The following is a 27,122-nucleotide window of genomic DNA, read 5'->3' as shown; positions in this document are numbered from 1 at the left end:
CTTAGATCTAACTAAAGATCTATATAAACGGAGGAGGACAATGCGATCAGCACCCCAATCCATTTTGGACACAACCTTCAAAAGATTTAAAGCTTTATGACACTTTTGTCTTACATAATCAATATGAGCTTTAAAATTGAGTTTATTATCAAAGATTAAGCCTAGGTATTTAGTTTGTTGAACTACAGGGATGATAGAGCCATTTATTCTAATTTTAGGATCTGGATGCACTGATCGTTTAGTACAAAAATGTACACAAACTGTCTTGGTTTTTGAAAAGCGGAAACCATTCTCATCTGCCCACCTTTCAATTCTATTTAGACAATTTTGTAATACTGTTTCAATGGTCGACATATTTCGTGACGAACAAGAAATACAGAAGTCGTCCACAAACAAGGACTTATCAAACCTAGGATTTACAACGTCAACAATGCTATTGATCTTCAATAAGAACAAAGTAACAGAAAGTATGCTACCTTGAGGAACACCCATTTCCTGATTGTGTAATTCTGAAAAAGTTGACCCTAGGCGGACTCGAAACACACGATTCGAAAGAAAATTCTGAATGAAAATGGGCAACCTGCCCCTCAACCCAAGATTGAAAAGGTCTCTCATAATTCCATACTTCCAAGTAGTATCATAGGCCTTTTCAAGATCAAAAAAGACAGATACCACATGGTGACCTCGAATAATGCCATCACGAATGAAAGATTCAAGGCGAATAAGTTGATCAACAGTGCTTCGATTATGACGGAAACCACTTTGAAACTTTGAAATCAAACCACGCTTCTCCAAGAACCAAACTAATCGGGCATTAATCATTCTTTCCATGGTTTTACAAAGACAACTAGTCAAGGAAATGGGACGATAATTCGTAGGCTTAGATGCATCCTTACCAGGTTTCGGAATAGGAATAATAGTAGCTTCCCGCCACGAATCTGGGAAGTCACCTGTTCTCCAAATTTTGTTTAATATATCTAATAGAACTAAAAGAGATGCTTCTGGTAGATGTTTTAGAAATTGATAATGAATTTCATCTGGACCAGTTGCAGTATCATGACATTTACCGAGTGAGTTTTTCAACTCAGAGATAGTAAATGGGATATTATAATCCTTTACATTATTTGATAAAAAATTGAGTTGCTGACTTTCTGCTTGATTTTTATAAATCTGAAATTTAGGAGAGTAATGATTAGATGATGAGTTATGTTCAAATTCCTCTGCCAGTAAATTAACAATATCTGTCCTTTCTGTACATTTAACACCATCCGATTTAGTCAAATAAGATACAGAATTATTCAGATGTTTTCCACATATTTTCCTCACCATTTCCCACACTTTATTAAGGGGAGTATGAATATTCAGTTTAGAAACATAATTTTTCCAAGATTGACGTTTATTTTTCTTGATAATATTGCGTGTTTTTGCTCTTGTTTCTCAATATTTTTGTAAATTGTCATTATTTGGGTATTTTTTAAATTTCCTTAAGGCCTTTTTACGACATTTAACAGCTTCTTTACATTCAGCATTAAACCAAGGGTTATGTTTACGATGAGAAGAACCAGATTTTGGTATCGTATTGGTAGCTATATCATGTAATGTATGAGAGAACAAAGCAAGAGGATCCTCTGTATCCTGAAAATTATCATGATTAATATTTAATAAACACAGATTTGAGAAAGCATCCCAATTTGCTTTGTGGAGTTGCCATTTAGGAACTTTTTCCTCTGGCAAAGGTCTTACAATTTCAATAAGAATAGGGAAGTGATCGCTACCACATTGCTCACTATGGACTTTCCATTGGAAATCCATAAAAATATTAGGTGAACAAATAGATATATCGATAGCCGTCATGGAACCAGAGGCTGGATGAAGATATGTAGGAGAATTGTCATTTAAAAGACATAAATCAAAATGTTCAAGCATTAGCTCAACAATATTACCTAATCTATTTGAGTTCTGACAGCCCCAAAGGGAACTGTGAGCATTAAAATCCCCTACTAACAAAAAAGGTACAGGAAGCTGGTTAACTAGTCTAACTAATTCAGCTTCTGAAAGTTCATGTCTAGGTGGAATATATATGGAACATATTGTAAAAGTGCAGTGGAGAGTTATTTTAGCTGCAACAGCTTGTAGATTAGTATGAAGTACAAGAGCTTCATGTGGGATTCCTTTCTTAATCAATATTGATGAACCTCCAATAGGTCTACCATCTATCAAAGAAGTACTAGTTTTATTAAACATATCATAACCCCTAAATGAAATATTATCTGAATCTCTCAAAAACGTTTCTTGTAAACACATAACATATGGATTATGATTAATTAAAAGACATTTGATTTCTTCATAATTAGGTTTTACTCCTCGACAGTTCCATTGAATAACGGCTTTTTCCTTCCCATGATAATACATTTACGTATTATCTAATTTTTGAACCAGTTTAATTTTAGAGGAGGGTTGATGAATTGGAGAAATATCCATATCATCATCTCTCTCAATTGATAATACATCATATTTATTTTTAGTTACTACTGAGTCAGTTAACTTTGGTTTTGTTACATTTATCTGAAGTTTACTTTTCACTTTAGTTGATGGTTTTTTAGTTTCTTGATTACTTGAAGTATTTCTAGTGGGAGGATCCCGGGAGAGACTTCGACTTCGGCGACCATCCTTAGTCTTAGTCTGCCCCTTCTTCTGTTGATCTTGTTTTTTAGTTTGAGATTTAGGTTTCTCTGTATTTGTTGCTTTATTATTTTCAAGAGTCACAGGGAAATCACCATTTAACCAAGTTATGTCAGTTTGGGTAGTAGCTGTAGCCTTAGGCTGTTGAGTTACTTTAGATTGTTGGTTAGTTCCTCCAGTACTTTGTTTGGTCTTATCTGCGTATGAACAACTTTGAGTATGTTGTGTTTGATACAGCTTCCGTGCTTCAGGATAGGATAGGTTACCCAAAGCTTTCAATTCCTGGATTCTTTTCTCCTCGATCCACTTTGGACACGACCGAGAATTAGCAGGATGACTGCCACCACAGTTAATACACTTTGATGGAACTTGGCAGGAAGAGCCAGTATGATCTTCCTTGCCACAATTCTCACAACACTCATTCAGTTGACAATAGCTTCTGAAATGGCCAAATTTTTGGCACTTGAAGCATCGAATGGGGTTTGGGATGTAAATATCCACCTTTACTCGCAAATAGCCAACCTTGATATATGGAGGAATGGTAGATCTGTTAAAGGTTAGAAACAAGGTATTAGTTGGTTTCTTAATTCCATTCTGATTGACTGTTACTCTATAGACATCGATTACTTGCTGATCAGCAAGTTCCTCAAGAATTTCATCATCGTCGCAGTCTCTAAGTTCAGGGCAGCGAACAACCCCTTTACACGAGTTTAAGGTCTTATGTGGTGAGACTTTAATAGGAATATTGACAAATTTGTCGGTCTTGAGCAAATTACTCGCCTGACCAGCTCTCTCGACTTCCACCAGAATATCACCTGATCTTAACCTTTTGATTGATTTCACAGGTCCAGCTAATGACTCGACACCTTTATTTATAGCAAATGGCGATAGTTTGAGTGGTTTATTTGGATCACTACCCTGAATGACCAGAAAACGTGGGAAGTTAACTGGCTCAGTACCATCATTGGAATTACTTCTACTCCGCTTATTGGATTGTTTGTTGAAATTAGCCATACTATTCTTTTTTTAATTCAGCACCATTGCTCCCCACCCACCATCGGAGTCCAACAAGGGGACGTCATATATATATATATATAAGGATAATCACTTATACTGACGCCAGAGATACAGCAGTGCTATACTCAGAGCAAACCAAAATCCACCCTGATTGACCTGTTTAAGCAGTTGCCTTCTAAGATACTATACCAAAGTAAATTGAAAGTAGTGTCAAAAGAATCCAAGTTCAAACTATCACATCGCTTGAGATCAAACAACACAGAACCCAAAAATACACATCGAGAGACAACAAGAAATAAACCAGTTAAAATAGCATCTTAGGGCTGAACACCACCAGCCGATTGATTTTAACCAGGCCTATAAAACCTCCCGACTAGGAGAATCCAGGGCCAAAATGACGTGTTGTTTCAGGAGGACCGCAGTCACACCATCCACTCAATCATCAGGATCCCTTTCTCCCCCAACACGGGTCGCAGTCCACGGCAAACAGACCGTCTCTTTTAGTCGCCTCTTACGACATGCAGAGAATGCAGCGGGTCTATTCTTTAATCCCCGAACCCGCAGGGGGCATGATGGGAGTGGAACTTGGAATAAATGCATTGTATGTACATACAAGGAACATGTACTTGCTCTGTTTTGTCATTTATCCCGCCCTCACTGCACACAATGAACGAATAGCAAAGGAGATTGAGAACTGTGCGTGACCGCTATATGGTGCATGGATGTGTTGTATGTATTAGCTATGCTTGCACTTGCTCTGGTATGTCATAAATCCCGCCCATGAGTGCACACAATGGATGAATAACAAGGAGTTTGAGAACTATGTGCGTGACCTCTAGAATGCATGGATGTGTTGTATGTATGTATTGCGTATGTTAGTACTTGCGCTGATATGAACATACATGTAGGTCCCGCCCATGAGCCCATTCCAAGAACGAATAGCAAAGGAGATTGAGAACTGTGCGTGACTGTGAATGGACGTGTTGTATGTATTGCGCTGATGCGAACGTAGATCCCGCCCACAAGCCCATTCAAAGAACGAATAGCGGGAAGGAGATTGAAAACTGCGCGTGACTGGGAATGGATGTGATGTATGTATTACGTATGTTAGTACTTGCGCTGACTGGGAATGGATGTGATGTATGTATTACGTATGTTAGTACTTGTGCTGGTGCGAACGTAGATCCCGCCCATGGTCCCACTCAAAGAACGAATAGCAAAGGATATTGAGAACTGCGCATGACTGATTAATGGATGTGTTGTATGTATACTATTACGTATGTTAGACTTGCACTGATACGAACTTAGATCCCGCCCACAAGCCCACTCAAAGGACCAATAGCAAAGGAGAGTGAGAACTGCACGTGTCTGGGAATGGATGTCCTGTGCATGTACATGTATCGTATTGCGTACGTAATCTACATAATAATTATGTTCATGATTGCGCTGACTTTTATCATAAATCCCACCCATAAGCCCAATCAAAGAACCAATAGGAAAGGAAAATGAGAAATATGCCCGTGCCTGGAAATGGATGTGCTGTGTATTGCATTTCGTACTTGTGCTGACATCCCGCCCATAGGGTGGGAATTAGTGGGAATGGATGTGCAGTATTTGTAGTGCTTTTGCACCGAATTTGTCATTGGGAAACCCCCTCACTAGGCCCTACCCATCATAATATAGCAAGTTCGATACTGAGGTGTGGCTTCTCAGGACTGATTCAGAGGATTCGCGTACAAGTTAACTATTATGACAATATGGGCGTATTTGTTAGTGCTTTTGGAATGATTATTGGGCGTGGCTGTAATCACATACAATGTATAATGAGCAAACTGAGCTCACCCGACTCAGTGCGTCCAGCACAGCGCCTATAGAGACGTACATGCACATCAGCCCAACACATCTGAATTGTGCGCGGTCGCCGCGGCTTAGTCATCATCGTGTGTCATGAAAGAGATACGATCTTTGGAATTCGTTAATTTTAGCATAATTTTCATTTGATATCTTGCACTTTGTTTTCAAAAATCTAAGTTTACAGTCATGTACTTTTGATAATCGAATGTTTCAAATCAGTAATCATCATCTGGCAAACATTCGATTAGTGTAAAAAGTAACATTCGAGTGCCGATTGTTGGCAAACTGATCGAATGCTTCGATGGATCAAATTTTACTCCCAGGCCTACTCCAAATTAAACATCTTGAAAAACTTCTTTATTGTTTCATCGTACAAAAAAATATGTTAAATTCTTAATGCCACTTGTAAATAAAATGATAAGCAACAACAATTAAAAAAAGGAACTAGTTGAAGCATCACAATCCGATTATCATTTTACCAATGATGACAAAAAAGTAACTCACCAGCTAGTCTGAGTAGTGACTGTAGTAGGGCCAATAGTCCAGAGTTGAGCAGGAGACTGATACCACTAGCAGGCTGCTCCGTTGTCAGGAGACCAAGCATAGCAAGAACAAAGCGAGCTTGAGGAAGGGTTCCTAAGGTCATGGCCTTCTCATCTTCACTCCCTAAGGGTGTTCCTAGACCACCCTGAGCCATGGGTTTGGTAGCATGACTATCAAGACTCTCCTGGGTATCTAAGATGAGGGTTCGGAGGTGGTCGATGGACCATCGGTTCAGTTTGGCAAATGAGGTCTGGAGTACGATGCGATCGTAGGGAGGGATCAGGTTTACGTTGCTCAAACAGTTCCAGGAGGCACTGAAGAGAAAAGAAGGTCACAGATATGAATAGGTGCTATTATCATATCCCTAAAGGTTCTCTACATGTTGGTGATAAGCGTCCAATAATAACCAAAAAAGAATGATAAGTTCTGTATTAAGAGGTAGAATTGACAATGAGTTTATGGAAGACTCACTTGTGTCATTGATTTATCTTGCATCTGAAACAAACAAACATAGGAATCTAACAGGAAATGCATTTATAAAAACTTGTATTAATGTTGGCTTTTTCTTAAGTGCACTGCACTGTTTACTGTTATGCATCAAAAGAGTAAATAAATCAAAATATCTCGTAATAATTGTTGATAACCACTACTTAATTACAAAGTTTGCAAAATCACAGAAGACCCGAGAAAAAAAATTAATCACATTAAATCCTTTTCTATAACACTGAAATTTTTTTCTTTTTCAAATAAGGGTTAGGCAATCATAAGATAATGGAAAGTTGATATCCTGGATATCTTACTTTGGATCTTTATCTGGTTCGAGTAGCCCCTGCCAGCCACACAGCATAGCATATCGTACTGAAGGGATCAGATCTTGTTTCTTTAGCTGAGCTATCATGGCTTCAGAACCTTCTAGTCTGCATTCAGCTCTCTCCAACTATAAAAAGATAATCAATCAATACATATTACACTGACAAAGACATGCAATCACAAATTCACATGATGAAGAGCATAAAGAGATAAAAAGAGTAGTAGTGTAATCATTGGTTGAATTGAAGAGGATTAAGAAGTATATTGTTCAATAAAATGTTATCACATGACCAGGGTCTGTAACATCTCTTCTTTTTTTTTTTGGGGGGTGGACTCAAGTCACAACTACTTCATTCATAGATTTGATATGAACTACAAATGGTGGCATGGTTGTATAACAAGTTTTCATATTAGTATGTGCTAATGACAGAAATAATGTTATAGAATTATTATGTCGCATATACATGTAGTTAGCTACTTGTTCACCAAGTGAAGGGAAAATTTGTGTAGATTTTTACACACCTTACAGAAAGTTCTTTCAGGAGAATTCTGAAATTCTAAACAGACAAGATGAGAAACAAAAAACACCTAAGGACTAGCTGATAAATTTACCTTCTTCAAATTCAACATGGACAATAAATATTTGAAGGTGAATGAAGGACTTACCTGACAGTAGAGGGCTCTTCTGAGTTTCTCCACATTGACATTCTCTGATTGTATAGCAAATTCAATGATTTCAGTCATGAGTGCTGTCTGGGAAGCAGAACCTGTCATACGTTGTCTCAACCACTTGAACTTACGAGCGCTGGTGATGGCATTGGCTACTGATTTCCAGGAATCCTACAAATGAAATCAACATAAATGAAATGTTGTATCAATATCAGACAGTGTGTGAAAGATCAAAAGCACTTTGTAGAAAAAAAAAGGATCATGAAAATGGCTTCAAATGAAATATTTTAAGTGAAAGGCTCTCTAAGAAAACAAGGGCAATTCACAAACAGCTAAAATCAATTTTTCAAAGCTGTAGACCAATGAAAATACCCAGAAAATTTACTGCATCTTGCTTAAAGTTGATTTTTAGAAGTTAGTGAATATCCCCCTCCCCTGATCACATCATTTGCAGGAAACCCGGGGAACATTGCAAAGAGAGTTGCAATCAATCGCAACTCTAAAAATCATGCGCAACTTGATTTCCAATCAATCAACAACGCGCATTTGGGACTTGCGATTGATTGTTTGGCTTGCATTTAAATGCAACTCTTTCTGCAACGGGCCCCAGGAAAAATAAAGAAATGTAATAACCTACCCTATCTTTGAGTTTCCTTTCTGTCTTGCCATGTTGACTTGGTTTACCAGGGAAGATCTTGACCACTCCACCGTTAGGAGCCCCTGCCGGTGTGGTAGGGCCTGTGGTAGGTGTGGTAGCTGATGTGGTAGATGATGTCATTGAGTCTGGATCATCAGATGGATCACACTCGGCCTTGAGCTGGCTCTCTTTGTACTCCTTGTCTCCTCTTGCTCCTCCTTCAACAAAAAGTTTTCAAAATTACCAATGATTCTCTAAACTGCGAGAGTGGAAAGGAGTCTTGTATTATATTTATATATTTTTTTTTATCAATACAATCTTTAGTTCATGACCAGCAAAATCTGTGCATGCTAATGTATGCCAACAAAATATAGGATAATTTGTCTCATTTGATTCTCTTTGAACCACAGAAACTTGTTTGACTTTAAAGATCTATGTCAATGAAACATGTCTTGCATATTCCGATCTTGACTAATGGTGATTATAGGTCAAATTCATGCAGACTCACTGTATGTCTGTCTATTAAATTTGAGGACGTTATCTCAAGACTAGGATGATTATCGAAAATGAATCCAAAGAACTGAACTATCAGGACTTCCCTCATGTCCTAATTAACTTTGACAGACACAGAGTTGATCAAAAGTAGAGCAATGCTCATGTAACAAGGTGTTTGAGGTGCTGCTTTTATCAATTAGTAACCTAATTAATGTAAGCACAGAAATTTCATTACTAAGTCCATCAGATAGAACTTCAATGGCTGATGGTCCCCTAGGTGAACAATGGCAAGTATGCACACTGGCGTTTTACCCAGCTCTCAACCCTTGATCTTGTAGAACTGACATTTGACCTTTGACCTTACCTGCAGAGGCTGCTGCTCGTTTTTCTCTGATCATTCTCTGTACAACCTTCTTCCATCTTGGTGGTGTGTTCAGAACCTTGAGACGTGATAGAGCTGACACCTCATTGGCAATGGCTGGTCGGAGCTCATTAAACAGGAACCTTAGTCTCTCTATCACAGGCATACATAGTTCTTCATACCCTACAGACTTCTCCTGATGAGTCTAAAGACAAAACAGGGGCATAAATGAGAATCAATGTTGGGCCAATTACACTTTCTTTGATACATGATTATACTTTCAAATCTATTTTTATTAAGCCTGAGTCGAATCGATTTTAAAATCGGTGTTCGATTGATGTCATCGAACGCCGGTGCAGATTTTGCAAAATCGGCGCATCGAAAAAAAATAATAATACATCTGCCGGCCGATTCATTTCGTTCACACAATCAAACATCAAAATAAACAGTAATATCCCACTTGACTACTACTTACTTCATTTATATTGCCCCCAAAATGAAACCAATTGTGTAATTATGATGCCTATTCACCATTAATTTGAAGTTTATTTTGATCATAGTTCGAGTCTTACTCGTCTGCCCGGCTCGCCTGCTCGTGCCGAGATAATCTATGCACGATGAATTTATGAATGGAAGTCGCCATTGATCGTGCATGCGCAGTACTGTGCTTTAATCAAATCAGAAAATGGCCGGAAAATTGATGCGATCAATGTAAAGTAAATCTTGCTTTTATGAACAATATTGATATCATCACCATAGAACAAGATTTAATCGTAATATTTAACAATAATTTGCATATGATAATCATTAATATGAATTTAGAGCTTGATGTGAAACGTTTGTATTTTCTTTCAATTTTCAATGGCGGACATCACATGACGACCGACTTGAGTGAGTGCACTTGTCTAAAAAAATAATTATCACGTCAGGATTGATTATCGAACATTGTCAACATGTAGAAACTCTTTTGAAGATCGTAATATCACTATATAATAATATTTTACATGACAAAACAGAGAAAAATTACTTTTGATATTTTTTCCCATCAATTTGAAGCTTGTTTGTGCCCAACTTTGGGCTCTGATTTCATGAATGGAAAATATGTCAGACGTCATCGAACGCGCATGCGCATTGTGCTTCTTTTCTCGGAGCTCGGAGACGTCCAGAGATGGAATAAAAAATAAAAATAATGCCAGTATAATACTATTAATTCTTCCATATAAACATAACATACTTTGCTGACATCGTCAATATTTTTAGTATGGCCATAAAATCTTATTAAATCGTAATTATTTAATATCCAATAATAATTTATATGAATTTAGAGCTCGATCCAAGACATTCGTATTTATTTCTATCACAAGCTCTTGTGTCTAAAAAAATGGATTATCATCATCAGGAGACAGGATTAAGTCTCGAACATCGTCAGAACTCAGAACTCACATTCCACAATCTTTCCTCACAATCGTTATATCAGCATTGAACACCAATTCAAATGACCATCCAGAGAAAATTACGTATTTATTCCCATCAATTTATTTGGAGCTAATTTTGGATCCAACTACCCCGCCAACTATACAATCTCAGGCAAGTTACAGCGCTCTCCCCGCTGTTTGCACTTGTTAAAGACGGCGCTGGCAAGCATGCACGCCTGTCGTTTCGGGAGAGTGAGTGTACGGGGCTGCGGACGGGGTTGGTGTGTGCGCGAGTCTGGACTGCGAATGCTAGTTGACCGAAAATCATTCGGATCGACTCTGCGTGATTCATGTCTTTAATATTGTTTCATTTTAAACTTATATGTTATCATCTGCCAATATCATTGTTGAAGATATTTTGGGAAGAATTCTGCATTGCTCCCCGGCCTTTTTTGTGTTTTGTGATCATGGAAAATACAAACAAACTTTGCTCTGTCATCTGCTTTTGCAACGCTCACCCGGCCAGCGCAGAGCGTCAGTGCATGTAGTGCATGCATAGCACATGCATCGACGGCCGGCCGGAGCAAAAAAAATGACTCGATTTTCCCCGCCTTCAAATTTCGATGCATCGATGTTCGATCGAATTAAAGCTGTCGAACACCGGTTTTCAAAATAATCGATATGACTCAGGCTTAATTTTTATGCCATGCACAATGAGTCTGTCACTAGCATTTACATTCAAATAGGAGGGGAAAATAGTTGCAATAAAAGTCATATTTAATAATGTTTTATACATAAAGATAACTTTAAATAGGTTATGTAATTGGAATCAAGTCTGTATTGTTACAAGCTATTCAACAGTATATGAAAATACATGCTAAGCTCTATGCCTTAGTTTCATCTCATCAAATATGTCCACATACAAGAGAAGCCCTTTCAAAAGCACTTTCAGATTATCTTCATTGAGAGCAGGTTGTTATATGAGGGATTACTGTAGATTAAGAACTCATTGTCTTGCTCAATGAAATGATTGTTTGAGAAGTTCAATTTTTATAAGTAGAGAGGGCCAACTGCATATCCTGAATGAAGAAGGTGGTCATTCTTTGAAAAGACAATAGTTATACCTAGTGCTAATGATGACGCGTTCATGTAGAAGCACTCAACTTGCACTACAACTATAGATGGAGGATCAACTAAATACACTTGATGTAGTAACCCCTTTCGCCGATAAAGGATACCAAAGGCTAGAGCTTTCATTGTACAGTCTAGATAAAGCCCTTTACTATGAAAGAATCTGATGGACCCTTTACAAATCATATGAAATGTGAGTCAACATGAAAAGAATTCTGGAGCAAGACATCAGAAATATAATAAAAAAAAGCTATTTCAATTGATTACACCCAGAGCTGTTTTCCATATAACCGGCTGTTCTTGTTTAAGGCAACCGTTTGCCAAGGTCTTGTTCATTTTTCCTTTAGAATCAGTTATTTACCAAATATGAACCACAGTTTTTAAAACGGAACCATCCAGTTTGTATTCTAAATGATTTCCCTTAAGAACATTCAAATTCAGATTAGAGCAACTCTCAAGAAAGTGACCTTAACATTGAAATGCAACTTAACATTGGAAGCATCAAATTACCTTGACAAGATTGCGTTTGGCCTGGAATGCCACTTTACAGACATCAGCAATGGATCTTGGTACAAAGGTGTGATGATGTCTGTGTACAACCGTTGGGACACCTTCTGTCTGGAGACTATGCTCTACTACAGCCAGAGCAACATGTCCTAGATCATGGTGCTTGAGAATACAAGCCATCAATAGACGGCAAACCACCTCAATGCTGTGGGTTGGTGAGAACTCAATGGGTAGGATGTGATGATGTGAGCGACAGTATCTATCACACTGAGCAAGGAATGTCTTCACATTGATGTCTTGGAGACGACCTTCTGCAAGGGCCTGCAGGAAGGGTTTGGCGATGTCCGCCTGCGAGGCGCAACGTGAGAACGACTTCATGTTGTCTTCCAGTTTGTGGAGCTGTGGTGCTGAACCCTGCAGGGGTGAGGTCATCATGGATGGGGTCTGATCCGCCGAACGGTCGGATTCACTCCCACGATCAAAGAAGCTGGGTCGCTGGCCAAGCTGCATGCCACTGCTGAAGAGACGTGACTTGAGCCATGTCTGGTACTCCACCTCTGGAGGTATGAGAGGAAGGCTCCTGGCTTGATGGCAAGAATGAAGGCCAAGTAAAAGTCCCAGAGCTCTCTCTGTATCCATCAAGGGAGAAGAAATCACACTGCTGGTAGACATCAAGACTTCATCCTGCTCAGGCTACGGGGTGGAAGATTGAAATAAAAATAAATTATAGATCTGTGGTAACGTACCTCGAAGTTAAATATTTTCAGTTTTGAAAGCTATATACACATACTACATGAATGGCCCGAATATATATGCAATCTGTACAGCTAAATCCTTTGAACAATATTTGCTACTTTCGAAATTGTACTTGCTACTGAAAGGCATTAGGAAAACACTTCTTAAAGTATGGTAACACGCTCCTTTTAGAGAAAAGGTGAAAGGAATAACAACATTTGTTTTCTGAGTTATCATCAAAATAAGACAATGATTGGGAAAGATATGAATTTAAAAATGCTTGTTAACTCACCTCTACATACACTCCAACAAGATATTGTTCTCTTAGCTGGAGCACCTCTGGTGATTCATGAGCAGCATGGAAAGCCTCTGTAGCATCTCGAGCTGCAAGAAAGCAAAGCATTTAGCACAGTTTACATGTATCTAAAATTAAAAACATCTCTACCCTTCCTCTTGGATAAAGACCACCATCACCACCACCATCATCATCACCGTCCTTCCAACCTACATACTCCTGTAGGGTATCACTTCCACAAGAACCTGCAGTATGGTAAACCACAGCCCATCACAACCACCACATCACAACCACCAACACCATCACCGCTATCACCCACCTGCATACTGCTGTAGGGTATCACTTCCACATGGAGCTCCTTCATGAAAGTCTTTCAAGTCATACACCTTGCTGTCGATGACAACCCACAGTCCGCCATCCTTGTTATGGTTCTCAAGATCTGCTTTACGGATCATTGGAAGCTCATCAGGGGAGTTTGGTTCAGATGGTAGACTCACAGGCGTTCCTGGGAAGGTTATTTAGTGAAGAACTTGATAGTAATTTGGAATATCAATGGAAATTTTCCTACCTTATCAAAGGATATAACAATGGTTTAACAACCACCTCAAACCAAAGTCTTTATTAATTTAAGTTCATCAAGGCTATGACCGTGGATGTCATATATTTATCCAGCAGTAAGTTGCCTTGCCCAAAAAACAAACAAGATGATAATCAAAAATTGAAATGACCATAATAAAATTGCTCCAAGTACTGAAATATATCTTGTAAATTAATTTAGAATTAACTGTTTTACCCAATTCTGAAAATCAATCAGTTTTAAAATCTGTTCTTGAATATGTATATGACAAATTGTTTTGAGATATCTTTCATATTTAAACACTTAGGGAGAACAATATTGAAACCCTGCACAGAGGAATACATACTAATAGGAGCAGAGAGGCCAGGCCAGGCTAGGTCATCAGAATCCTCTTTCTCAAGAGCAGGAGCTAAACGATTGAAAGAATCTAAGGTATCCAAGAGACTAGATAGAACAGTGACAGCTCCACAACGCTGGATGATCAAAGGACATTTGGTCTGGAGCAACACCAAACAAGTCACCAACTCGGGAAGCAAAACACCTACAAGCAAATATGTTTCAGAATATTATTGTTCTTTAATTTCTATGAATAATTGTAAAATTGATATCACACATAGGCAAGGTATTATCATGTGGCTGTATACATGGGTGTCTCAAGGCTAATCAAAGATATACAACTAGATCTTTTACATGTAATACCCATCAAGTTTCATTGCTAGTAGACAGCAATATAGTTTAGAATTGATAATTTGATAAGTTCAAGATTGACATTATTGAGCAATGGGAGTTAAGATTTGCAACAGAGTTAGGAAGAGCATACATGTATTTTAGACAATGCATGACATGAAGACATACAGTTTTCACCATTATTTTACTGGGTGGGGGGTCAAACTGACCCCCCAACAAATTTTATCACTACGCTGTTGCGCGAATTTTTTTTTACCGTGCCACTCGCTGCTTTTTTACTTTCAAATCTTGCGCATCTTTTGAGACAAAATTTGCGACGCCCGGGTTTGCAGTTCTGAAATTAGGCAACATTTTGTAAGTGCATGTCAGACCCAATATTGCTCAAAAACGTGATTCCATGGACAAAGTCAGTGCAAATTGTGTTCTTCAACTAAAAATCATAAATGCACGATTATTTTTACTTTCGAGGGTTTAAATGGATTTATCTTATGCTATTTATGATCGCAAAAGAGTCCACAACAAAGTTAAAAATTACAAAAACAAAGGTTTAAAGAAACAAAGAAATACATAAGAATCGAAAAACAATAAAATACATACGAAATTTTTTATGTTTTAGCAATTTTTTTGTAGATATTTGTTAGAAATGTAAAAATGTATACTTTCACCAAAATTAGCATTGTACTAGCTATATAAAGTGAATTAAAGGCAAAACATACACACACAAAAACAAATTTAGTGCAAATTTCATATGCTTATTTGCATAATCGATTTTAAAAATTAAAAACAATTTTTGAAAATTTTACAACAGTCTTGTAGTTTACAAGACTGTGCAAATTTTTGTGGCGTTCGCGCAATCAGTGGCAGAAATTTGAAGGGGGGTCAAATTGACCCCCAACCCCAATATATCCTGGTCTGAAATAGCCCGGTTAAATTATGGTTAAATGATGGGAAAAGAATTATGTAAACTTTAGTTACAAATTCTCCCTTACCTGATAAGTCTGATTGAATGATATCTGCTACCGATGCAAATTGTTTGGGAGATCTTCCAGCAAGGTTAGTAGCTGTTGGCATGATGTCTCTGATGTGCGTTACTAGTAATGTAATGTACTTCTTCAACAACGATCCAGCACCTAACAGCTCCGCATCTGTTCATCAATTAAAAAACATATAACCAAATGAAATGATTTTACACAGTTAAAAAATAATTTATTCTCAAACAGCACAAATGAACACTTGGTCAGAGGCTGGCATCAAACAATAATCTAATGATATTGTTGAAGCAATGTCTGTGGGAAAATGTATCTTACAATTGATCTTTAATATGCAAGAATGCCACTTACGATTAAAGAGTCTGAAAATCATCTAGAAAGACCCCTTTCCTATATGAAAAAGGTGTTTTCTATGGCCTAAAATATGTTGAAAAAGTCTGAATTCAGACTTCCCTGAATGTGGAAGAAATATTATTCCACTTACCAATCCCTTGAGCACAAGCCTTTTGTTTCTCTTCCTCATAGGGGAAGAGTGTATGGACCAGGAGCCGCTGGAACTTAAGAAGGAGCTCCAGGGAGGTGGATTTGACTCCAGATGATTTATCAGGGTGGGGCTCCATTTTGTTGAATTCAGCCGAGAGCTCCTGGAGCTTTGATAAAGTCAATGAAGAAGCATTCCTGGAAAGATAAGGGGAAAGTATTGATTGAAATGTATTCTCCTTCTCTTATATAATTCTTCAAAACACGATCAGGATTTTCTTCAGCTTTAGATAAAGTCAGTAAAGAAGCATTCCTGGAAAGATGAGAAAATATATTAATTGAAAAATATTATCCTTGTCTATATCATTCTTTGAAACATGGTGATTTCACAGAGTTTAGATAAAGTCAATGCAGATGCATTATGAGAAAAGTAGTGATTGATAAATGTTATCCTTCTCTATACCATTATTTTAAATATGCTATTTACCGGTATATGAAGTTGCAAATACAACTTTTTACAAGAATTTTGCAGTTTTATGGATTATTTCAAAATATAGCCCACAATAAAATTCTTCCACATGGGATAAAAATATACATATTACAATTCTAAAGATGGCAGACAGGGATAGATCCTTTAGCTTTCAAATAAATAGCTTGGTTAGGCACAAAATAGTCATTCAACTTTCTTACAACTTTTTGATTCCGTCAAATTGAACATACCTTAATAGTTGCTGGACCAACTGAAGCAACGGAATACTCATACTGATGCTCTCATCATCACTGGCTGCCACAGCGATTGCCTTCCTCTTACTATGTCTCCTCCTGCCTTCTATAGGCACCTGATCACCACCATCCCTGGTAACCTCTGGACCAAGATGCAGTCCATCCTCCTCCTCCATCTCAGCCTCACTACCAGGGTCTGCTATGTCCTTCTCTCTCTGGTTCTCCATCTGTCTGATTTCAGCTCGTATAGCAGCATGGAGGGCTGATTCCAGGCCTCCATCGGCCATCAGGCTTCCAACCAATAGATCCATCATGAAGCGACGACCGGGTGTCATTGAAATGGTTTCAGTCCCTGTAACAAACATAGCATTTAGAAAATATCATGATTATTATTTTCTTTTATATGACCCCTCTTTAGCCAATGAATACACAAATTAAAGATTTTTGATAATCATCATCTATAGCTTTGAAAGGGTTGTGTATTCTGATAACCATCAACACAATAACTAATCTCATATTCATAAATAAAACATCAAGGATAATTCTTTAATTTCCAACAAATACATTTATATATTACGGAATGCAATAATACAATACCATAAAACAATTATAAAACTCCACAAATGACAAATTCAAATGCATATAAAACATGGTTTGATAGATAGTATGCTTTCAACAAGAAATGTGGTGACCCATAATTTGAGAAAACAAACAAGGAGAAACCTACCTCCACTGGGCAGTAGTGCAGATAGAGCCTTAGCCCTTTCCTCAGCAGTAGGAAGCAGCATGGACCATCCTGTCTGTAAGGTAGCTTGTGCAGCATTCTGGACTGTGGTGATGATTCCTGCTTTACTAGCAAGCTCTACAATCCTCTGCTTCAGGTTTGATAGAAGAGGGCTCTTAGGACCTAGTCCTAGAGGCTCATGATCCTGGCTCTGACTGATAGCTACATGAAGCTGTAGATAAAAATTTAAAGTTACATCCCATTATACTAAACATATACATGTACCAAGGTGTGGGAAATGAGGTCAAGGGTGACCAACCACTAAAGTGTCAAAGATAACCCTTGTAAGTTCCAAGAGTTGTCATAGTTGCCAAGTGGGTTCAATTCAGATTACAAAGTAATGACAGAAGATATTGTTCTATGGCAATTACCCATTGACCAAAAAGAATCTGTATTATTCAGGTTCATTTTCAACTTTTCATACATCAGTCCTGCTGCATGAATAGAAATCATCGATATCTTGGTCTGAAAAATCTCATATTGATGAATGTCACATCACTTTATCATAACATACTCTAAAATACAAACAAATTAACATTTCAATAAAAATATTTTCCCAAACACATTTCAAGTCAACCATCCTTATCTCTTAAAGTGAACTTTTATTCAAATTTACTTTTTGAAAGTTAGAAATTAAACAAAACAATTTGCTCTGGTCATGTGAGAGAAAATTCCGGATATTTTTCCAGGAGTAGAGAAGTTACATCTGTTATTTTTTTATACCTGTAGCCGTAAGAGATTCAGAGCAGCTACAACCATACATTCCTTCTCCTGTGGAGGGGGCCAGTCTCCTGATCCTTCTATACCCTCGCAAACTCTCTGTAGGAGCAAGTCTAGCTTCTCAAAGGTAGTCCGAGTAACATCAACACTGAATGGTACATGAAGACCAACTGACCAGTGGGCACTAGATGTCCAAGCAAAAGTCTGAAAATACAATAATAAAACAAAAATAAAGATAGTCTTAGATACATATAAAATGTATCATAGAACACTAATAGAATCTGAAAACATTGAAATATATCTTTCTCATGATTACATATGGAGTAAAGTACAATTACTAATACTCTGCATAACAGTGAGAAAAGTAAATCAAAGATCAATCACTTGTATTGAATAATATAATACATCTGTTTGATATATTGGCAATGTTATAAAGTATAAACTTCCAACCCCCTATATTGAGGACTTTTCTAAAATAATTTGTCTGTTTTCTAATTCATATAGATTCATCAATTCATCATGGCTCAAGTCTAAGTCTAAATGGAGAAAGATAAGGATCGGATTAACAAAAGGTTGGATATTTTATGGAATTGTACATATACCATGCAATCTCTCTTAATTAAGAGGGGATTGTTGCTGTTTTTTTTTTTTTTTAAGTGATAAGCAAATTTACCTGAGCAACTCCACAAGCCAATCCACAAAGCTTCTTCCCTTCCATGCATTCAATGAGTGTAGGTTCTCCCTTGCTGGATTTCAATGCTGCCTCACCAAGCCCTAACTGACCCTGGTCGTTACGTCCCCAGCAGAAGAACTCTCCAGACTCTGCTATGGCCACTGTATGGCAACCTGCTGATTGGATGTCAACAATCTTCTTTCCTCGCAATGATTCAATCATCTTAGGGAATCTCTGATGTTCCTCGGACCCATGGCCAAGTCTGTGTAAGTCACCTTTGCCCCTTTAAAAACAAACAAATATAAATATTAAAATGTCAATCATTTCTACGCTTAGTTAAGTATATCACAAAAGAAAGCAAACAGCTCCTACAATACAAGGGAAAAAGAATCGCTTGGGCAGGCTTCTGGCTAAGTAATCAAAATTGGATAAAAGGAGTGGGACATATATTTTTGCTTTCAATTTTATATATTCAGGTTCTCTAATCTGTCAAATAGAAGTATCTAAAAGAGTCAGTGCATGAAACGAATGACTGAAAGTCTTCCATTGTTCATTTTACAATTTATTAGCTCTCACTTAAACTGTGTTCAATCCAATGCACCTAAACTCAAGTTCATAAAATGTTAAAATGCACTCATAAGGCCACCGCACAACTTACTGCTGGTCCATGATTTTGGAACACATCGCATTTTGTTCATTTTCTGAATATGTTAATTAAAAGATTCTAATTATTTGAGGTTCAAATTAACTAAAAGAATACTAATAAAACAATTTTGGATGACTGCAAGCCTTCACTTTGGAGTAAAGGCCAAATTAGTTTTAAATCGTAGCTAATTGTACAGATGCTATGACGTCATTACGACTAGATATTAAATTCACTTTTTGTTCTAATAAGGATGATAACATAGTCACAGATGTGATTATAGGTATTCGTACAAAGATTAAAACACTACACAGTAAGATATTCCATGTCTCAATATTAGCACCAAATTTTACTACGTTTCATTCCAAAATAAGGTCGAAACCAATCATAAGGTGTGTAGCAGCCTATATGCATGCACCATTATAGGGCGACTTCCCATGTATGCACAATACCAGTCTTAGTGTCGCTAAGAATTGCTGTCCATATGAGAAGTACTTTGACACAGTGACTATTAAATCATGCTTTTGCTTTTCCAATTTTAGTAACACTGATTATTATTTCTACATAGATTCCACATAGGGCCTTGACACAGTGGCCAATATTCTGAAGTCGAGTTTAATTTAAACTTTTGTCTGAAGTTGTAGTTTAACTAAGGATAGCCAATAGTGACAAAAATCTCTTACAGTCAAGATTCATATTATCAGGTCATTTGACTATCAAATTATTCTTAACTGTCTGGCAAGGATAGAAAAGATAATTGTCTTCACCAATTAGGAAAGAGCACAGTAAACATAAGAAACATACCATGTGAACAAATTTTGACGATGTTTGGCTTCCGATAAATTTAGCAGAGAGTTAGTCCACTGAAGTTGAACCCGTGTTCAGAATAGTGACTTACCAGGTATAGACTGTTCCAGCTTTGGTGAGTATGACTGAGTACTGATTTCCACAGCAGGCTTTGATAGCATGTTGGCCTTGTAGTTTATCAACCAGTTTAGGAACCTTGCATCCATCACTACCACCTCGCCCTAGCTTGCCATAGTCACCATTTCCAAAAGAGTATAGTAGTCCTAGAGAAAGATTTCATCATATCAAATGTAACAAGTTCTATATTCAAACATCTTATGTGGGATATGTTGACATATTATCCTGAGGACAACATCAAAGTCTAACCAAGTCTAGTACCAGATCATAAACCTTACCGTAAACCCAACGGATACCAGTACAAAGTCTCCATCAAATCCTAAACACATTGGCACGTATTCTAAAGTCATGTTTAACTTAGACCACGGTCTAACTCTGTACTAAAATTATGAGAAGCCAAGAAATAAAAAAATAAGTTTATATTTCTTATGTTTAAGATTTTGTTTCCTTTTGATTTCATAATGAAGAATAAATGTCAGTTGTCATTCCCAGACAATTACGAACAATTTGGGTGTCATATGAGTTAATAATTGAATGTTTACTGTTAAGGATTTGTGTCCCAGTTGGCTCTCCATACTTAAACCACAACTTTAAACCAGGGTTTAATTTAAACCCGACTTCAGAATATGGGCCATTGAGTTTAAGTAAAGGGGGAATCAAAGTATATGTAAGCAATCATAAAAGCAATTACAAATTATGTCATCAAATTATCCTTGAGATTAAGGAAAATTAATAAATATCAAATATATGCTGCAAAGCTGACACTCATTGAAGTGCATCTTACCAGTATCTGTAACAGCAAGAGTCTGACCATCATTACTTCCTAGAGCAATGTGAACAATCTTCTGTTCCTTTAACCCATTGACAAGTTTGGGAGTAAGGTGATCTTCACTATTACCTAAAATGAAAACAAATACAAGCAATGTGAACCATCTTCTGCTTTCAAAAATGAATGTTCATATGAAGCATTATTCCAACCAGAAAAAAATCACAGTGATCAATTTAGAAAAACCAAAAGTATGAACTCTACTATTGGTTAGGATTATTGTGCAGAATTATTGGATTTAATAGGGTTAACAATAAATCTTATGCCAGGCTTCAAATCATATATTCCATTGGGGAGCATCATGGCCCCCAGTCCTCAATACATCTCAAATAGCCATGTCCTTTTAGGGTTAATAGCAACTATTATGTAATCCAACTTACCATGTCCTAATCTGCCGTAGATACCCCTTCCCCATGTATACACTTCTCCATTAGATGTCAATACAGCACTGTATGAACTCCCACAGGCTATCTGAACAACATGTTGACCAGTAATCTTTGATGGTAAACCAGGAACTAGGGTGGGATCTTCTTTAGCACTGCAGAGTGATAACAGTTCCACAAAATTTATATCAATTTATGATGGAAAAATAATCATCAAATTATTACTTCATTGACCAAGAACCACATATATGCACTTTCACAGGACACAAGAAAAACACATTATATGATAAACAACAAATGCAAATTCTTTACAATAACTACATTTTTAATTTTCAACCCTAGTGCTCTTATTTCATATTATTTCAACTTTTCTAAACTTCCAAAATATGCTCAAAGATCAAATTGTCACCTTAGCTTTAACTGTGTTCTTGTAAATGAATATGTAACATGAGAGAAATGGTACAAGAGAAAATCCATCTATGAACTTCAGCTTATAGAATTCATGGGAGACCAGCAAAGACTGTCACATTACCTCAAATTTCCTAGACCTAGTCTTCCTCCTTCACCATTGCCCCATGCATATACTTCCCAGTCGGCTGTTAGAGCTAGATAATGCTTGCCCTCAGGATGTGCTGCAATCTGTATCACATCCTTGTTGGATAAACCATCTACTAGATGAAATCCCTAGGAAGGTAGAAGGAAGTCAAGAATGTAATTATTATCATTATCATTGTATAAATAATCAACGATTGTCATCATTAGCAATTGTCATTATCCTCTGAGAATCAATTCAGCACGCAAGAAGTTAATTTGAAGATTTGATTTAGCCCAAGGATAGGTGAAACATGGAATAATCTTCCAACATCAGTCAGCTCACCACCACTCCTTCAAGTTACACAAGCACTGATCATTCTAACACACAATATTATCAAAATATCTTCTTATGCATCCACCAAATATGTATACAACATGTTCTAGTAGAAGCAAGAAAATTATGTGGCTGTTAACAAAGCTTCAACATTCAAAGAGGCAGTTGGACAAAATTACACTGTGCCATGCTTAGATGGAAAAGGAGTTAGTTTTTACTTGCACAAGGAGCACTTTTACCTTAATATGTACATACACCTGTAACCTCAAGAGTATATTACCGAGGGTCAACAATGCAGCATGGCACACTCGTTTTTCAGCACTGCACAAAGTACAAATATACTCTATACATTCGTCTGTAGTACACCCGGAAGAAGAAGAAAACAGTAACTCTTATTTTAACTCTATCTATCAATCACTGACTCACCGGAGGTTCGTTGTTGAAGTGCTGTATGTAGACCTTGCTGGTTCTTGTCAGGACAATGAGACATCTTTCAGAGCAAGCCATCTGAACAACACCAAACTCACTGAGAGACTCTAGCATACAGGGGCTAGCACAGGTAGGGTTACTACCAGACATCTTGAATGGCAGTAGACCCCATCCCCACACCTCTTGACCTTGAGGAATCAGAGGACCCTTCAAAAAGAAATGTTGAAAATGGATTACAGAACGAAATGAGATTATAAATATTAAATATCATGATGTGTAGGAACAAAATATCAAACAACAGCCAGAAATACAATAAAGGTTGTCATTAAATGCATAAAATGCAGACCTTGCAGCAGAGTACGGAAAAGTTATAACTTATAACACTATTAAGACATCAATACGTACAATCATGATTTTTTAAAAACAAATTTGAATTTATTTATCGAGTGATCACTTATCATTACAGCTTCTGGGCATAACAAATTGTTAAGAGACAAAACTACAAAATAAAGCAAAATTATGGTAACTTAACTACTCATATCAAAGCAGAATGTCTATTCCTCTGCTATTGCAAATGCTTTGAAAAGCTATCAAAATCCAGACTTTGACAAGGAACTTTTTTGTGAACAAACAGAATGTTATTTGCCAATTTCAAACTGTGTGTTAAAACTTTCACTTTTGACAAGTTTGTGAAACCCTACCCAAATAGATTATTGACTGACCTTCTGAGTGAGTGGAGGAGGCATGTATGGAGCAGCTAGTCTATCTAGGTGAGACATGATGATGACTGCAGCCTGCTGGAAGTCAATAGAAGCATCCTCATCATCAGGGATCTCAAGATAACGCAGGAAACACTCTGTGGGACTAGGTGTCATACCAATAGGAGCCTAGGATATAAACAGATAGAGACCATGAATGTAAACACAGATACAAAAAGACACAAGGTAAAAAACAAGAAAGAAGGAGGGAAATAATAATTGTAATGTGCATTATATCAATCTGAGCTCAGGTGCTTACAGTGTGAGAAGAAATGAACAGGCAATAGTAAGCATTTCCATCAGGTATGGATGTTTGTAGAATATATCTTAAATGATTTGCCTCTTCTTTCTAGTTCATATGAAAAGATGTAATGCTCTCATATTATCATGACTAGAGTAATTCATCATGGATTGAAGTAAGAATGGAGAAAAATAGGGGGCCTGATGTACAAGATTTGATTATTTTATAGGATTGCCCAACAGAAAAATACAAGTAATGCAAATACACAGAATTAAAGAAATGCATCAAAGATTTGATGGACAAATCTCATAAGTTGCTGTCAAGATTTCTAGAGGAAAATTCCATTTCCAGGGCCCTACAGAACTAAAGCTCTCTCAACCCCTATAGATCTTTCAAAGAGTCTTTAAAGATAAGATGAGCAGACTCACCTCTGCACTTCCACTGACCGCTTCAATGAGGAACCTTCCCTTAGGACTTGGTACATTCTCAAACCTCTTGAGGAGTGGTACCATAGGTGCAGTAGTACCCTGAGGACTGTTCCTGTTATCAGGTTCTTGACGTCCCTTGTCCCATAGCTGAAGTAAGAGGAGTGTGGCATCCAGGAGATGGCCAAGGGTGCCACGTTGGACAGCAAGTTCTAGAAGAAGAGCTAGTGCACTATGTTGGTCTGCAACCGGGATGGTGTCCACTCCTTTGGCACTGGCACAAGCATTCAGGTCACTGAAGAATGACATGTAAATATTATAGGGACAGTGATTTTCCATTTTACCGGTAAATAAAACAAGAATTCTGTTTGGTTCTTATACTTTTCATGTAAAAATTCATGGAATTCAGATTTTTGCTGTGTACATTTTCAGTGACAAAACGGAATTTCCATTTTTAGATCAAGTTGAAACGAAATAACAGATTTTCCGAAATGGAAAAGACCATTTTTTTAAACGCAAAATCACTGTCTCTACAATAAGTGTTCTCAATTTTATTTCAATTACCAAAGGATACTAACTTTTATACCACCTAATATTTAGATTTCATTTTGCCAACATATTCTCTGCACTATCCCCCCCCCCCTCCCCCTTCAGTTTCATCCTCCTTTTATCTTGCAAACTAATTCAGCATCATAATGAAAATGTAATTGACAATTAGGTTTCTTTTAAAACAATGTTAAGGTTCAACGCAATATTACCATTTTCAGTCCTTCACGTTTATAATTTCGTGGAGCTCAATAAATCGCTCTCCTTATTTTTTTAGGAGCTCGATTGAGCTCCTCAGAATCGCTGTCCTTGGGGAGCTCAAATCAATTCAATACAATACATGTATGATAAATTGTAGATTTTTCTAAACATCGTATGTGCAATAGCTGTGTAGCTATTAATTAATCTGTGGTGAAAGTAGGCCTGGGTCAATACGTTTACAAAATATCGCCCTCCTGCCTAAAAAAAAAAAAAAAAAAAAAAAAAAAGCTAAAATTTCACATTTTACATCTTTAAATTCATGAAATGGCCATCTATTTTCCATAATTCCTTGAAATTGTTTTAAATTTAGTTGAAAACTAGCACAAAAATGAAAAATATTCACCTCTTTCCCCGACTCTGATTTGAATTTAAACTCGGTAAATATTGTAGTCCCATATGTAGATTTTCATGGCAACACCATGGAAGTCTACATGTGGGACTACAATATTTACCGAGTGTAAGTTCAAATCAGAGTCGGGAAAGAGGTGAATATTCTTCATTTTTGTGATAGTTTTCAACTAAATCAAAATAATTTCAAGGAATTATGGAAAATAGATGGCCATTTCATGGATTTAAAGATGTAATATGTGAAATTTTAGTAATTTTTCTTTTTGTTAGGAGCGCGATTTTTTGTTCTCCTTAGTTTTTTTTAGGAGCGTGGTAGGGGCGCCGGCGCAATCGCGCTCCTCAAAAATGAAGGTCTGCATTTTTCCTTTTTTTTCAAATATTTTAAGGGGAAAAATCAACTACTGGTTGGCTGAACCTAACCTACAAACAGGGATTATTGACCTGGGGACCATTACACAAAGATTAGCTATCAATCGCTAAATGAACCGACGAATCAAGATCATTGTTACATGTGCACTTGGCTCAAATTACTGACCAGAAGCCAATCAGAGGTGTTCTTTCACATTTGCTATTCATCGCAAAGCTTTGTGTTACGGGGCCCAGGTAATGATACCACCAAAAATGCAACCAAAAAAAGTTAAGGGTCTGAAATGATCAAGAAACAGGATAAAAAATAATTTCTTTTATATTTTGAAAAACCTGAACTATGGGTTTAAAATAAACAGACAGGACCTAAATACCAGTATCTCTGTATAACCTTTATTGAGTATCAAACTCACCCGACAACAACTGATTTAAGGAAGTTGGTTGCTTTCTCCACCACCTCCACCCAGACACTTGACATAGAAGATTCATCAAAGAGAGTAGCCTCCGGGAGTGACTGAAGAGCTTCCAATGCATCACGTAGTAGTTCTGAACAAAGGTCAGAATCCTCTCCTGATCTCCAAGCACGACGCAGGAAGGCAAAGGCAAAGGAAAGAGCTGTCCTGGCACCAACCCTGGCTAGAGATGCAGTAGCACGTTCCTTCAGTTTCTTGACACTGCAGAGATATGAATCGTCAAAGTGATTTTAATGAAGTTTAAAGAGGCAATTTCATTTACAATCCGACAGATACTTTTTATTTCTTCTTCTGACCCCCTTCTATCCAAATCATCGCCAAACGCTTATAAGCCTCTTTTTTTTAATGGAAGGACAAGATACATTTCAAATATAAATCATTTAATGCATACAGACCATTTGTACCAATTTACCTCATGATATTCAGCTACATGTATGCAATGATGTGTGAAATTATCTTCAAAATAGCAAAACTACAAAACAATTACTATGCTAACAACAACAAAAGATACTTCCTTAGAATTTATAAGCATCTGCTAGATTTCTAGGATTATTATTAATCAATGTAGCCTTTTAAAGTGGATGTAATATGTTTTAAAATATATCATTACATGGTGGTTATGGTGGCTCAGAAGTGAAGTACCCAGCACATGAACAAGAGGTCAAGGACTAGGGGTCAATCCCCAGTCAACTTATCCCAATGACCTTTGCTGCCATCCAGCCAGGCACTAGGCATACTAGAATGGAGAAGGGTAAAAACGAAATATTACATGTTATACAGGGTCCGTGGAAGACCAACTAATAATGCTGATCTTGATACCCTGGGTAAAAATTAGATTAATATCATT

The 27,122-nt window shown here is 37.2% G+C and overlaps 1 protein-coding gene across 2 annotated transcripts in view; it reads right to left on the bottom strand.

Moving 5' to 3' along the window:
• LOC129260380 (E3 ubiquitin-protein ligase HERC2-like) overlaps window positions 1-27,122 on the bottom strand; it is an 81,814-nt gene that overhangs the window by 37,821 nt on the left and 16,871 nt on the right. For both annotated transcript variants that reach the window (XM_064114561.1, XM_064114560.1), the window contains exons 6-28: window positions 26,216-26,476; window positions 24,285-24,576; window positions 23,580-23,744; window positions 22,855-23,064; window positions 22,093-22,244; window positions 21,558-21,715; window positions 21,136-21,249; window positions 20,326-20,497; window positions 18,785-19,067; window positions 18,115-18,315; window positions 17,335-17,563; window positions 16,605-16,959; window positions 15,889-16,082; window positions 15,405-15,560; window positions 14,075-14,269; window positions 13,471-13,656; window positions 13,149-13,240; window positions 12,125-12,814; window positions 9,072-9,273; window positions 8,213-8,430; window positions 7,573-7,746; window positions 6,897-7,033; window positions 6,058-6,410 (exon numbers count right to left, since the gene is read on the bottom strand). In XM_064114561.1, coding sequence (XP_063970631.1) covers window positions 6,058-6,410; window positions 6,897-7,033; window positions 7,573-7,746; window positions 8,213-8,430; window positions 9,072-9,273; window positions 12,125-12,814; window positions 13,149-13,240; window positions 13,471-13,656; window positions 14,075-14,269; window positions 15,405-15,560; window positions 15,889-16,082; window positions 16,605-16,959; window positions 17,335-17,563; window positions 18,115-18,315; window positions 18,785-19,067; window positions 20,326-20,497; window positions 21,136-21,249; window positions 21,558-21,715; window positions 22,093-22,244; window positions 22,855-23,064; window positions 23,580-23,744; window positions 24,285-24,576; window positions 26,216-26,476 — 5,189 coding nt within the window. The remainder of the gene's footprint in view (window positions 1-6,057; window positions 6,411-6,896; window positions 7,034-7,572; window positions 7,747-8,212; window positions 8,431-9,071; window positions 9,274-12,124; window positions 12,815-13,148; window positions 13,241-13,470; window positions 13,657-14,074; window positions 14,270-15,404; window positions 15,561-15,888; window positions 16,083-16,604; window positions 16,960-17,334; window positions 17,564-18,114; window positions 18,316-18,784; window positions 19,068-20,325; window positions 20,498-21,135; window positions 21,250-21,557; window positions 21,716-22,092; window positions 22,245-22,854; window positions 23,065-23,579; window positions 23,745-24,284; window positions 24,577-26,215; window positions 26,477-27,122) is intronic.

This window comes from Lytechinus pictus, unplaced genomic scaffold (genome assembly GCF_037042905.1).
Source record: "Lytechinus pictus isolate F3 Inbred unplaced genomic scaffold, Lp3.0 scaffold_19, whole genome shotgun sequence".
Classification (NCBI taxonomy): domain Eukaryota; kingdom Metazoa; phylum Echinodermata; class Echinoidea; order Temnopleuroida; family Toxopneustidae; genus Lytechinus; species Lytechinus pictus.
The sequence above is the reverse complement of the archived record's forward strand: the minus strand, read 5'-3'. Positions and strand labels throughout refer to the sequence as shown.